Below are 14,791 nucleotides of genomic sequence, written 5' to 3' on the forward strand. Positions count from 1 at the left end.
GATAGTGGGCAGCCTTGTCTGGTTCCTGATTTCAATGGGAATGCTTCCAGTTTTTCTCCATTTAGAATGATGTTGGATGTGGGTTTGTTATATATGGCTTTAATTATGTTGAGGTATGTTCCCTCCAGTCAAATTCTCTCTAGGACATTGAACATAAATGCATTTTGAATTTTGTGAAAGACCTTCTCTGCACCTATTGATGAGCATGTGGTTCTTGCCTTTGATCCCATTTACATGATTTATGATGATTATTGACTTACGTGTATTGAACTATCCCTGCATCTCTGGGATAAAGCCAACTTGATCATGGTGGATTATCTTTTTGATATGTGAATGTATGTGGTTCACAAGTATCTTGTTGAGAATTTCTGCATCTATGTTCATTAAGGATATGGGTCTATAGTTTTCTTTTTTGGTTGTATCTTTACCTGGCTTTGGTATTAGAATGATGCTGGCTTCATAGAAGGAATTTGGAAGTTCTCCCTCCATTTCTATCTTTTTGAATAAATTAAGTAGTATTGGATGTAGATCTTCTTTAAATGCCTGATAGAACTCTGCTTTAAATCCATCTGGTCCTGGGCTTTTTTAGGCGGTAGGTTTTGTATTACTGTTTCAATTTCTTTTTGTGTTATGGGTTTGTTTAAGCTGTTAATCTCTTCTTGGTTTAATTTTGGTGGTTCCCATGCCTTTAGATATGCATCCATTTCTTTTAGGTTTTCAAATTTAGTAGCATATACGTTTTTGAATTATTCCCTTATAATGTTCTGAATCTTTCTGGTGTCTGTTGTGATGTTTCCCCTTTCATCTCTGATTTTGTTGATTTGGAGGTGCTCTTTCTTTCTTTTGGTTTACTGGGCTAGCGGTCTGTCAATCTTGTTTATCTTTTCAAAGAACCAGCTCTTGGATTTGTTGATTCTTTGCATTGTTTTCTTTGTTTCAATTTCATTAATTTCTGCCCTGATTTTTGTTATTTCTTCTTGTCTTCTGGGTTTGGGTTTCGTTTGCTGTTGCTTTTCAAGTGTGTTGAGTTACAATGTTAAGTCATTTATTTGTGTTCTTTCAGTTTTTGATGTAGGCACTTAGTGCTATAAACTTCTCTCTAAGGACCACTTTCAGTGTATCCCAGAGGTTTTGTTGTGGTGTGTCTTCCTTTTCATTTAGTTCCAAGAATACTTTTATTTCTCTCTTTATTTCTCTTTTGACCCATTCATCATTCAGGAGTGTGTTGTTTAATCTCCATGTGTTTGTGTGGTGATTAGGGCTTCTTTGGTGTTGATAGTAAGTTTTATTGCATTGTGGTCTGATAGAATTCATGGAATTATTTCAATCTTTTTGTATTTGTGGAGGTTTGTTTTGTGCCCCCGTATATGGTCAATTTTGGAGAAGGTTCCATGAAGTGCTGAGTAGAAAGTATGTCCTTTGGTGCTTGGGCGGAATACTCAGTAGATGTCTGTTAAATTTATTTGATATATGGTATTGTTGATTCAGATGTCTCTCTGTTAACTCTCTACCCTGTTAACCCATCTAATGGAGACAGTTGGGTATTGAAGTCCCCTACTGTTAATGAGTTGGGATTAATCTGGATCTTAAAGTACTGTAGTATTTTTTTTAATGATCTTAGTTGCATGACAGTTTGGTGAATATATGTTGATGATTGTAATAACTTCTTGATTCATTGTTCCTTTGATCAGAATGAAGTAGCCCTATTTATCTCTTCTGATTAGTTTTAGTTTAGAGTCTATTTTGTCAGATATTAGAATTGCTACACCTGCTTTTTTCTTTGTATCATTTGCTTGGTATATTTTTCCCATCCTTTCACTTTAAGATAGTGTCTGTCCTTGAAAGTGAGATGGGTTTCTTGCAGACAACAAAAAGATGGGTTTTGTTTCTTAATCCATTCACCTAGTCTGTGTCTTTTGACTGGAAGTTCAGTCCGTTAATATTTAAAGCTATTAATGAAAGATGAGCATTGAATCCTGTCATTTTTATTTCTATTTACATTTGTGATGTAGCTGTAGATTTCAACAGTTATACCTTCATTGAATTTCTTTCCGCAACCCCTTGGGTATAGTCATTCCTTTCTTCAGCTCTTTATATTGCTTCCAGAACTCTCTGAAGGGCTGTTTTTGTGGCCCTGAATTCCTTCAGCCTATTTCTGTCATGGAAGATTTTTCTTTCCCTTTCGATTGTAATAGAAATTTTGGCTGGATATAGTAGTCTGGTTTGGCATCTGTGGACATTTAAAACTGGGAATACTTTTGTTCAGGCTCTTCTGGCTTTCATAGTTTGTACTGAAAAGTCAGCTGTAATCCTAATGGATTTTCCTTTATATGTGGCTTGTTGTTTCTCTTTTGCAGCTTTCAGTATTGTTTCTTTGTTCTGTACGTTTAGTGTTTTTACTATGATGTGCCATGGAGTATTTCTTTTCTGGTCCTGTCTGTTTGGTGTTCTATATGCTTCTTGTATTTGTATGATCATGTCTTTCTTTAATTTTGGGAAATTTTCTTCCACAATTTTGTTGAAGATCTGGTCCATGTCATTATCTTGGGAGTCTTTGCCTTCCTGTATGCCTATGATCTCTAAGTTTGGTCTTTTTGTGGTGTCACACAATTCCTGCATATTCCATTCTTGTGATTTCTTAAATTTTTCATAATCTTTGCTTGAGTGGCCTAGTTTGTCCACTTTATCTTCCAGTCTTGATACTCTGTTTTCCATTTCATTCATCCTATTTGTGAGGCTTTCTCCTGTAGTTTCTAATTAGCTGAGTGTTTCACTTTCTTCTTCTTTTTAAGCCTTAGCATTCTTCAATATTTCTCTCTTCTGACTTCATTCAGAAGTTTATCCCTATCTTCCTTCAGTTCTTTGATTTCTTTGTTTGCATGTTCTTTAAATTCACTGAATTCTTTTATCATGTTTGTAATTGATCTTTTGAGTTCCATGTACTACATTATCTCTAGGGGTTCTCATTGTACTCCTCTAGAGGACTATTGGTATTTGGTGGGGATATGTTATTTTGGTTTTTCATGTTATTATTCTTTCTCTGTGATTTTGACTTGTGAAATTCTTTTGTAATTTTTGATTCTTGTGTGAGACTCAAGCCTTCAAGTTTAGGTCTGCTTCTTTTTGTGAACTTCATGTGTCTTTGTGGTTTACTTTTTGGGCATGCAATGTTGGTTCCTCTAAGCTTCCAGTTCTCTCTTGATTTTATATTGGAGTGGCCAGATTGCTTTTTTCTTCAGGAGTTCTCACAGAGGCCCAAGTCAGCTGAGGATCAGATGCTTTCAGGCTTTCTCCTAAGGTCTGTATCCCTCCAGGATAGATTTTGCTCTCAGGAATTTAGGATTAGCCTGGCCTGGGAACTGGGCCCAAGAAAGATGCTGGTCTAGGGCAGCTGGTGGCCGTCCCACCCAGAGATGCAAAGGAGGATGGGGACAGGAGGCAGCCCCAAGGGCCCCTGGGGACTGCACTGAGTAGCTGGGTTGTTCTGTATGCAAAGGACCAGGAAGAGGAAAGGTTAGCCCCCCAGCATCCAGCAAAGAGAGTGCCTGATTGTGAAGACTGGGGGGGCACAGGGAGGTGAGGGCGGGTCCAGGCCCAGGCGCCCCTGGGGAACCCGAGAAGGAACTGAGTTGCTCTGGATGCACAGGATCAGGAAGCAATTGTGGTTCCCCAGGTGTCTGGGGTGCCAAGACAAGGTATTGGACAGTACCCAGGCTAGGAGGAGAGACTGGAGGAGGAGATGGGAGGGTGAATGTAGCTAGGGGAATCAAGGCACAGAGGGCCCAATTGACTTACCCCAGAGAGAGAGGCCTGAGGGTTGGAGAGAGGCCTGTGGGTCCTGCAGGCCCAGGGAAGCAGAGGGAGGTAAGGGTGGGGCCGGGCCCAGAGTGCTCCTGGGAACCTGAGAAGAAACTGAGTTGCTCTGGATACAAAGGATCAGGAAAAAGCAGTGGTGGCTCCCCAGGTGTCTGGGGTGTCAAGACAAGAAATGGGACAGGACTCAGGCTAGGAGGAGTGACAGGTGGGGAAGATGGGATGGTGAGTGGGCCTGGGAGGAGTCAAGGCATGGAGGGCAGGATAGACTTGCCTGGGAGAGAGAAGCCTGGGGGTTGGAGAGGACTGCCGGTACTGCAGGCCAAGGGAAGCAGAGCTATTTATTAAATTTTGTGTTTAAATATATCCAATACGTTTGATTTATTGAACTTAATGTCATTTAATAGATGATACAAATAAACTTGGTTGCTGAAATATGGTAGTAACTTTTTATATGATGATTTTATAGTTAATGACTTCATTTCCAAAGATTTACATTGTGGTTTTATGTTTTATGTGCCTCACACTCTAAAATTTTAAGTGATGGCATGTTGGAAATGTACTTCAATTGGCCTTGATTTTTTATGAGGGGATAACAATGCAGACCAAATTATGCTTTGAAGAGCTTTCATTAAGTGAAGAGAACATTAAATAGTGTTCTCTGTTCCATTATATAATGCTCCTTTAACATTAATTACATTTGTGCTGATGAATCTTTGCTTTTTATGTAGCATAGAGAAAAGATAGCATAGCAAATTTCTATTGCTATTACCCCAGGACACTTTTCATATAGCTGTTGGAAAAGTGTATTTCAGTCTTGAGGGTTGTTCAGAATTCCAAGTAGAAAAACACTGTTAGAACTGCAAATGCACAAGTGCTTTTAAAGATGCAGAAGACAGGGGAAACAAGCTAACATATTGAATATAAGGTAGGCTGTAAGGTGCAATCTTCATCAAAATTAAAAAAAAAAAACCAACAATAGAATGGAAATAACAGAGCTAAGTAAGTATTAGCTGAGGGTGGAAGATGATTTTCTTTCCCTTTGGCTCTACAAAGACATAATGACAAGCAAGCTTAGGTGTGTATGGAGCAGACCCACAGGAGCTACCCTCAGCCATCGTGCTTTCCTTCCTGGCATTGAGGCTGATCTTTATGAAGGCAGTGCAATGGAAGTCAGAGACCTTACTCCTTAAGCTATTCCCTGTGGTGTCCCAAAGATCACAGCTTCTCTTTCTGCTCAGCTCTGCTCTGGTCAGGGTGGCAGACTGGGATTTACAGGAGCAAACAAGTACATCTTTGTGGGCTGACTACCTGCTGCAGAGCCACTGGAGGAGCCTACATAGCTGCCACAGGGGCCTGATGACACAATTGCTACTATTATATAAAAGTAGTGTGGCTCATGATTTGCTTTAAAAATAGATATTTGAGATTAAATGATTTGAACAATAGATAATTATCTGTACATAGATATGCATTTCCTTCCATGATTATTTTTACTATGAAGTAATTTTCTGAACCAAACATAAAAATTGATTGGCATTGTCCTGACAGTGAACATTCTTTGCTACAAGAGATGTGCTTTCAGACCCCTTTCACTGTTCTTTTATTTTAGTCACATCATTGATTCAGAGCTGGAATGAGCTTTAGAGATGATCTTGATTTCATCAAATAGGTCAACTGTGATCCAGAGAAATGAAGTACCTTCATTTTATTTTATTTATTATTTTTATTTGTATTTTATGTGTATGCATGTATTGCCTGCCCATGTCCTGCAATGTTTATGGAAGACAGACAAGGATGTCAGATACCTTGAAACTGGAGTTATGGACAGTTGTTAGTCACCATGTCTGTGCTGGGATTCAAACCTGGGTCTTCTGCAAGAACAGCTAGTGCTCTTAACTACTGAGTCATCTCTCGAGCCCCTGAAGTGACTTTCTAAAGCTCACTGAGGCATTACAGTGACACTGAGTAATAAGAAAAACTCATTATTTATAAAATTCATTATGCACTATTTGAAAAATAGAAATGAAACTAAAGGGTGGGTGCTTCAATGTTTCAATGTGTGAAAATTATTCTGTGTAAAACATACAATACTACCTTCAACTATATCATTTTTTATTCTTATTACTCCTGTACATTAGTAGATATGTCATTTGTATTATAATAATTGTATGGTGTGGCTATAAGTCTGATTTACCACTAAATACCTTGTTACATGATGTAATTGCCCTTGAATTAATAATTTAGTATAGAGGCATGTAATGTTATATTTTGGAGAGACATATTTATAAGCATGTATCTTGCCTTTAAATTAGGACTGGATTTTTTCTATTATTTTATATGGAAATCCAAAGCTTATTGAAACAAATAACCATAAACCAATAGATGTTGCCTCCTGCAGAAACAAACTAGTTGTGCCACATATGACTTGATAATTTAAAATTGATATTAACAAGGAATAATCCTAATTTAGAAACAGTAATATCAAATTGTTAAATAGAAGAAAATACTTAATACTTAATGCTTAATAGAAGAAAACACTTAATGCTTAATCTCTTAGCACATAAATACAAACACCTGTGTTCTACTGAAATCAACCCACATTAAATACTGAATGTAGAGAAATGACATACCCAGGCGCTCACACATCTGCCACAGGTGGTGATTTTGAAGTCCCCATAGAGATCTTTGATGGCCCCAGTTGTGAAGAAACCTTCCACCATCAGTAAAATGCCATACACAAAGAAAGCAGCTGCAATGCCGTAGATCACATACTTAAAGATGTCAATCCTAGTGACAAAAAGACAAAATAACTTATTTCAATAATTCTTTAGTGTTGATATAGAGGTATTGACCCTCATGTGTTTATGGATCATTTGAACTGAAATTAAAAGAACATGGCAGGCAGGTTATAAAACAGCTGTTTTATATTTCTGATGTTTATGTGTAAGTTTTGTTCTGCCACTTTTAATGTATGTCAACTAGGTAGATTAGTAGAGGCCCCAAGTCAAGGAATGATTGAAATCATCAGCACCAGTAAGGGACAGGTTGCTGAAACTTCCTAGCATCTTGGGTAGAGACAAACTCTGCTGACTTCCTCACTACAAACTCACCAACTTCCTAATTAGAGAAAATATAATTTAAGTTTTTCTCCTCTTTTTTTTTCTTCAGTGTTAGAGATTAAACCCAGAATCTCCTTCTGTATTCTAGACAAGTGCTCTAATACTGAGTTATACCCACAGCCCTTTTTCTATATATTAAACTTCAAAGTTTTCAGTGATTTTTTTACAGCACTGGCAATAAATATTATTTGTTTATCCAAATGTGAGGCAAATCATTTATCAGAATGCACTGGTTTGGAAGTTATGCTAGAGTGTGTAACATCTCTTCTGAGTTAGAAAGTGGAAATTTTCTAAGTTGGAAATGTCTGATGCTTCTCAAACACATGACCTCAAGGTATCAATGAGTAGGAGATAAATAGATTCAGAAGTCTATAGTATAGATACATGGAAGTTGATGTTTCTATGTGCTATTCTGTTTGGTTTCAGGAAATAACATAACCATTAGCAATTTTGGGCATTACAGTGAAGCTATTTTGGAACATTCACAGGTGTGGTACAGAAAATTCTTAATTATCTTTGTTGTAGTAAAACAAAATTAGTTTTGTTGACTTTTATTATCCTCTTAACAGATTTTAAGTGTACATCGTAGTATTGTTAACTATGAGAATCATGTTGAATAGCAGATTTGTAAAACTGTTTTTTTGTCTTTTTGAGACAGGGTCTCCCTGTAGCCCCAGCTGTCCTGGAACTCACTATGTAGACCAGGCTGGCCTTGAACTCACGAGATCCGCCTGCCTCTGCCTCCCAAGTGCTTGGATTAAAGGCATGTGCCACCATGCCCAGCTTCTTGTTTTTTCTTTTTTTCTTTTTGTTTCCTTTTTTATAAATTCATTTTTTGTAAATTTTTAATAAAATAAAAGTTTAATTTTAATTAGATTTTAATTTTATTTTTGTGTGTTTCATACAGAACATCTTAATCAATCTTAGCTATCTTTATATCCCCTTCCCCATTGGTACCCTCCCATGCCCCCCAACCCTACTGGAATTCATACACCGTCATTTGTGTTGGCCTGTCTTGTCAAGTTAGTGTCCCCAGATGTCCCTCAGTGTAAGTTCATCCACTGGAGCCTAGACAGCCTATCTAGAGTCTCTCCCTTTAATAAGATCGATTCTTCATCACTGAGCAGTAATGAGCTGTCAGTAATTTTTCAACTAAGATTGGGGCTTGTTGCAACAAGCACCTACAAAGGACTTCCATTTTCAATGGTGAATAGTATCTCATTGCATATGTAAACCGTACTCCCTTACCCATTCACAAATATGTGGACATATAAGTTGTGGCCCATGAAGATTGTTGCAATGAATGTGGTAGTTCAGCTATCTCCTTAAGATCTTGATTTCAATTCTTATGGGTAAAAGTCAAAATGTCTTGGTAACAGAGAATATTGGAGGTACATGTAGAAGAAAACTCCTTTATTAATATGACTTCACTGTCTCCTTATAGTGAAGCTAAAATATTTTCAGGGAAATGAAGCTCAACATACCCTAAAACACCCCTGTTTTTCATCTTTGATGCTAGCTAAAGTTATTTAGCCTTTTCCTGTCCCCAATCTATCCTTCTTGAGCTATGACCTTAAGTTGAGCATGTTGAATAATATACATCTTAGACTGAGCATGTTCAGGGATATGCCCACTCCCAGTGTGCTTGCCAATACCACTATGTAGAGAGTCCCCGAATAAGTTCATGCAGGAGGACATTACTATGGAAATTAATTTCTTGTTCTCATCATATGCTACAGGTAATGAGTCCTTGTTTGCTCTTGTATGTATTGGGTGGATTTGTTTTGTCTTTGAACTTACCAAGAGAGAAACCGGCTGCTTTCAGTTACAGAATTAGAATCTATAATATCCTACTTCTTGGGTTTTTTATTTTCTCTGTAAATACTGACTCAAATTTCTCAATGTTTGGGTGTACAACAGTTTTACTAATTGAAAAGTAATGCAGGCTTATTGTAGAAAAACAGGGTGGGGGGCAGAAGGAAAACAGAGTATTCAGGCTGTCCTTTCAATTCCTTAGAGATAATTTAATTAATTCCACTGCTTGGAAAACTATTTCTTCAGTCAATGCATTACAACTACTTTAAATCATTGCATATTTTTGAAATTATGACACATTTTATGATATGGAGATAATTTTACCAAAATCCCTATTTTGATCAGTGGAAGAAATAATAATGATCTCCAAGTAAGAGAGCTGTCTGCATCTTACTTCCCATCAAGTGATCATAAGTCACCTTACACAGTCAAAGGGGCTTTAGATGTGGTTAATGAGCTTCAGATAGGGAAAGTATCTTAGATTATCTGGGTGGGTTCAATGTAATCATCCTGGTCCTTAAAATGAAAGAATGATATAAGAATATCAAGATAAAAATCAGATAGATTTCAGGATGTCACATGGCTGGCTTTGAAGACGGAAAGGGACACTGAGCCAAGAATGCAGGTGGCTTTTGTAAGATGGAACAATGCCAAGGATTCCAGATGGATCATCGCTCTGCCAGTATCTTGATTTCTTCCCATTGCAGTAGACCTAGTAAGACTTGCATTGGTGTTCTGACCTCTGAAGCTGTGAAATAACCAATTTTGTAGTACCATTACCACTAAATTAGCGGTGATTTGTTTTACAGCAGCATTAGGAAGCCAATGCATTGATACTGCAAGTACTATGGTGATAATTTCAGAATCTTTATTTCCAGGCTAGATTGTCTGTCCGGGAAAATTCCTAGAAAGGTTTAAGCTGCTTGTATCAAAATGGTTACTAGAAAATTTATATTAAAATAAAATTTCCTTGATAATGAATAATAAGATCTATTCCCTACTTCTTCATATTTGGTGTTTTAATGTAATTTTTCTGATAGACTGGTAGGTAAAAATGGTATTTAACACCATTGTCATTACATTTACAACAGTTACATTTATGTTATTAATGTTAAGTTCTTAATATTTTAAATTATATTTGTATATAAATGTTTTTGTATTTTGCCTTTTTATGAGACTATTTTATTATTGATTTTATTTATTTTCTCTGTTTTAATGAACAGCTCAATATTTTAATTATACTTTGATAAGTAAAAATTGATTTTTATTATGTGAAATGCTTAAAATATTTCCTCCATGAAGTTTTAACTAATATATTTCTTACAATAGTGAAATTTACACTTTTATTTTTATAACTTTTAAAAATTAGAATACTTTTAAATTTCAACTTTCAATTAATTTGAAATTATTTTAGGAAAAGTATAAGGAAGGTAGATAATTATATATGTAATTACACATATTTGGGGTTTTATTACCCTGTTATTTTGTTTCATTTAATACATTTTCATTTATCTCCAGTATTCATTGTTGCAGTTTCTCTGCTTTCCATATTTGTTTAGTTGATGCATTCTAGAACTTAAAATACTAGCTCCCGCAATAGTTGATTCTCTTTGCAATCATGTGGATGACCCTCTATTCACATATCTTTCCTTAGTTACCTTATGGGCAAGGAATTGCTCTGCTATGCATCCCTAAAGACCAACATTGCTATTGGCACACGGTATAATCCCCCATGCTTTTCACTCAGTGAAAGAATTCATTTAAAAAGCAGTCAGGGGGACTGGAGAGATGGGTCAGTGGTAAAGAGCAATGGTTGCTCTTGCAGAGGACCTGGGTTCTGTTTCCAGATCCCACATGGAGGCTAATAACTGTCCATAGCTCCAATTCCAAGGGATCTGAGGCCCACTTCTAACCTCTGTGGGCATTGTATGACATGGGTGCACTTACACACATGCAGCCAGTAAACTCATACACAGAAAATGAAATAACAAACAAAATAATTTTTTAAAAAGCAAAGAAAAGATTAACCTAAAAATATTCACACACTTGCAAACAGGAATATTGAAGCAGTATATAATTTTAAATAATTTAAAATACATTTACATACACAATATTTATAAAAAACCAGTTATTGAAATGAGCACATCACTAAAGTTTGTTTTTTAAATAAACAAGCCTCAGTGAATGAATAAACAGCATTGTAAGTATCTCAGTACTAGAAGTTCATTATCAGCCTTTTGAAACCCCATCATTGAAGTAAAAGTCACTTCATGCCTAAGAAGTCCATGTTCTCTTCAGGAAACTCTGACTTTTAGAAAGTTCTTTATACTAAGCAACACCACTGTTGTCTAATTGGAAAGTTTTGGACTTTCTCTTTTTTACCATAAAACACAAAGCAAGCTTCCTTCCACTTTATATTCATCAAACTACTGTTTGAATGGAATTTTCATATTTTTATTTTTAGAATATTTTATGTATTATTTTTATTTTATGTGTGAGTGTACTGCCTGCATGTATGTATGTGCACCTGTGTCATGCAATTCCTGCAGAGGCCAGAAGAGGGAGTTAGATCCCCTGGAACAGGAGTTATGGACAGTTGCTAGCCATCATTTGGGTCCTGGGAACTTAACCCAGGCCCTCTGCATTATCATCCAGTGGTCTTGACTGCTGAGTCATCTCTCCAGCCCTGTTATATTTTTAATATTATAAAATAGAACAGAACTTTGACCTTTGTGTTTTAATACAAATTTGCTTCTATGCTTACTACTACTTTAATCTCTTCCCTAGTCAAAGAGTAAATAATAGGAGAGTTAACTTAAGTAGGATGCATCCAGAGACAAACAGGTCTTAGTACCACAGTAAGTGTTAAAGTTGTGATGCATGGTAAAATCATATATGCATATAAAAACAGTATAATGAAATAATTATGTATATGATGTAGGAGTACTTAACACATGAAGAAATTACAAATCTGTAAATGATTAAAATGGGGCAAGTGTTAGAGTAGCAAATAGCCCCATAAGTTTAACTGATCAAGACTATAACATTTCTGGTTTATCTGTTGGAAAACCCACCTTTCCAGTTTCACTGGGCAATCACCTAGTCATAGGACCACCTCTAGGAAGGCAGGTCCACCTTAAGTTATGCTAAATGGATGGGTAGAATACCTAGTGCATTAATGAATTTTTCCTGCCTGGAATCCCACCTCTTCATGCAGTGCTTCTGGACCCTGACACAGACATGTAGGTCTCTGGAAGTCTTCAAAAAAGTGTAATCTCTTCTTTTCTTCTTCATATCTCTTTTCTAAACATGCTTTCTTTAATGTTTTGGGCTGCCCTATCTTTAATGTTTTGGGCTGCCCCTAGCATCTTGTATTTCTTTTTCTCTAAAGCTTCCTTCTCTGGCCACGTGGCTGCTAGTCAGCAACTGGTCTGACCTCCACGCAGGTTCTAAACCCGCATGGCTTCATGGCTTTCTTTCTTTTTCACTTCCACTCTCCTCCTCAAAGCAACTGCCAAGATTACTAGCTGGCCTGCCCTGAGGATTTTCCTTAAAATTCTAATAATATTGTCCTAAAGCTTCTTTTTGGGTCCATTCTTAAATTCTATTATGAAGGAGACTAAGAACCCTCTAGGGAATGCTTTCTCCCTGCTTCACAAATACTTTGTTTACAGTCATTTCCTACACATACTTATCCAAACAATTTATTTCCAAGCAAGAAATATCACCTGCAAGAAGACCAGTCACTCTCCACTGCTTATGTTTTGTATTTGACAGTCGTTCTTCCTCTTTTACCTTTTCCAGTCCCCTGATATGCCTGTGAGCAGCCACAGGCATAGTGAGATCTACCAAATCTAAATATTTACTTTATCTACCTAATTTAGGAACTTACCAATCAGCACTAACCATACTAGTTTTCCAACCCCCCCCCATCTTTTCCTAGGTGGTTTCTTGGCAGTGAAAGGGATTTAATCCATTTGGAAACCCCATGGGGCCTATATAAGTAATTTAAGGAATTTGAACTATGAAAAGAGAAATAATTTGGATTTTTTTCTAATTAAAATACTATTCTTTCTATTCCAAAGATACTTTATTGATGTCACATTTAATTTCTCATGTAACAGATGACATGTAAAACTACAAAATAAAGTATATAATCTATAGTCTGTCTTCTAAACTCTGTCATGTATTTAAGCCTGTTGTTCAAATATTCAACACATTGCTTTATAATTTATTGTTAACATATATAGTCCCTTATTAAGCTTATGACTCCTTAAAAACTTCATATTTTATAACTAAATTTAGCTATTTGAACATAACCTAAATATAGAGAAGCTGTAGATTTCAAGGACATCTGTGGTAGCTTAAAATAATGAACTGTGAGAACATATTTTGTCCAGGGAAGGCTGAGATATAACTAAAAAGAAAATGTCAGTTTTATCACATTAAAATATATCCATGAAATCATCTTGCTAAAACTCTTTTCAAACTAACTAGCAATAACCCAGATTTTCAAATGGCTTAATTACATCCCAAAAGATGAATATGAGTTATCATTGAAGAGAATGATTCATTCAATTTAAATTCAAAGGGATGATAGTTATTGACTTTTGGTATTATGTGTATGTTAATTTAATGACAATTGATAACTCACTAGAGACATAAATATTTATTATCCAATTAAGCAGACAATACTAATTTTAGAATGAACTTGTGAAATAATGGTGCAATAGGAAACAGACAACTTTTAACTTGCTGGTAAGTGTTCATTTGCATGGTTGGGGACGTTGACACTTCAGATATGTTGTATATTTTTATAACAATTTCCTTTATTTCAGTACTGGGGATTGAACTGGGAGCCTCATATACACTAGACAAGTGCTTTAGCACCGAGCTATATCCCAAGTTCACCTTTTACTTTAAATATTAAAACACAGTCACATTAATGTTCCCAGACTTGCCTTGAATTTGATCTGTAGCCCAGGAAGTATGTGAATGGAGATTTACTTTCCTTAGCCTCATGAGTAGCTGAGATTACAGATCTACACCACAAGTCTTGGCTACCTTCACTGCTTCAGTAATTAAGGATTTGCTAATCATTATATGTGGAGGGTTTGTAGGCTTTCTTTCTTATATCTCTTGTTTATTTATTGGCATTTCTCAATGTTTAAAATTCCAATATACCTTAGATAAAATATAAATTCTAAATTTCTTTTTCTTAAAATTTCTGCTGAGTATCTAGTTTTGGAAGAACATGCCCTCCACCCCTCAGAGTAGAAAAATCATTTCATTTTTATGTATATTTTTATTAATTTTTTGTACATTTCATACACTAGATCTTAGCCATATTAAGAAACCCTCCCCATCTGCATTCCCCATAGTTGCCCCCTATTTAATTTCATGCATTCTATCACATATATTAGAGTCTTGCCAGTCATGCTTTTGTACCGAGATATCCCTGGGTGCAAGTTTATCCACTGGCGTCTAGTCAGCCTAGCTAAAATCATTTCTACCATTTCTTGACAGAAATGTGTAACTCTATTCTCTTCCTTTCCACCGAGAATTATTAAACTGAATGGACATAATCGGGCATAATAATTAACACAATTTATTTAAAAATCTCATTGAAAAAAACCTGCATGCAGCTGATGAAGTATAAAGAAATTTAGCAGCAGTGTATACTTTTGATATTGTTCTCAGAGAACAGCTGTCTTCTGTCAAAGAGTAATTATTACACCAAGATCATAAGAACTTCTCTGGATAAATCATAATCACAATTGAATACATTTGGAAAGATATAAGTAAAAGTCAAGGCTACCATAACTATCCAGCTGATCATTAAGACTTGTAAGTCTAAATCATTTGCCATCACAAAAAGTAAATAGGCATTAAGACCATTTGGGTCTTTAGAAAGCTAAAATAAAGACCATGAAAAATTCTAACATGTAATATGGAGCAGCAAGAAATAAATGCAAGAAATTTCAGGGCTAATAAAAACAAATGGTTCTTATTACAAATTATTTGGATAAGGAAATAAAATC

The 14,791-nt window shown here is 35.9% G+C and overlaps 1 protein-coding gene across 2 annotated transcripts in view; it reads right to left on the reverse strand.

Annotated features, from left to right (window-relative positions):
* The window catches only part of Gpm6a (glycoprotein M6A), a 354,712-nt gene that overhangs the window by 26,821 nt on the left and 313,100 nt on the right, over positions 1-14,791 (reverse strand). For both annotated transcript variants that reach the window (XM_008847147.3, XM_008847146.1), the window contains exon 3: positions 6,447-6,603. In XM_008847147.3, the coding sequence (XP_008845369.1) occupies positions 6,447-6,603 (157 nt within the window). The remainder of the gene's footprint in view (positions 1-6,446; positions 6,604-14,791) is intronic.

Source organism: Nannospalax galili, unplaced genomic scaffold (assembly GCF_000622305.1).
Source record: "Nannospalax galili isolate Female #2095 unplaced genomic scaffold, S.galili_v1.0 scaffold461, whole genome shotgun sequence".
Lineage (NCBI taxonomy): Eukaryota > Metazoa > Chordata > Mammalia > Rodentia > Spalacidae > Nannospalax > Nannospalax galili.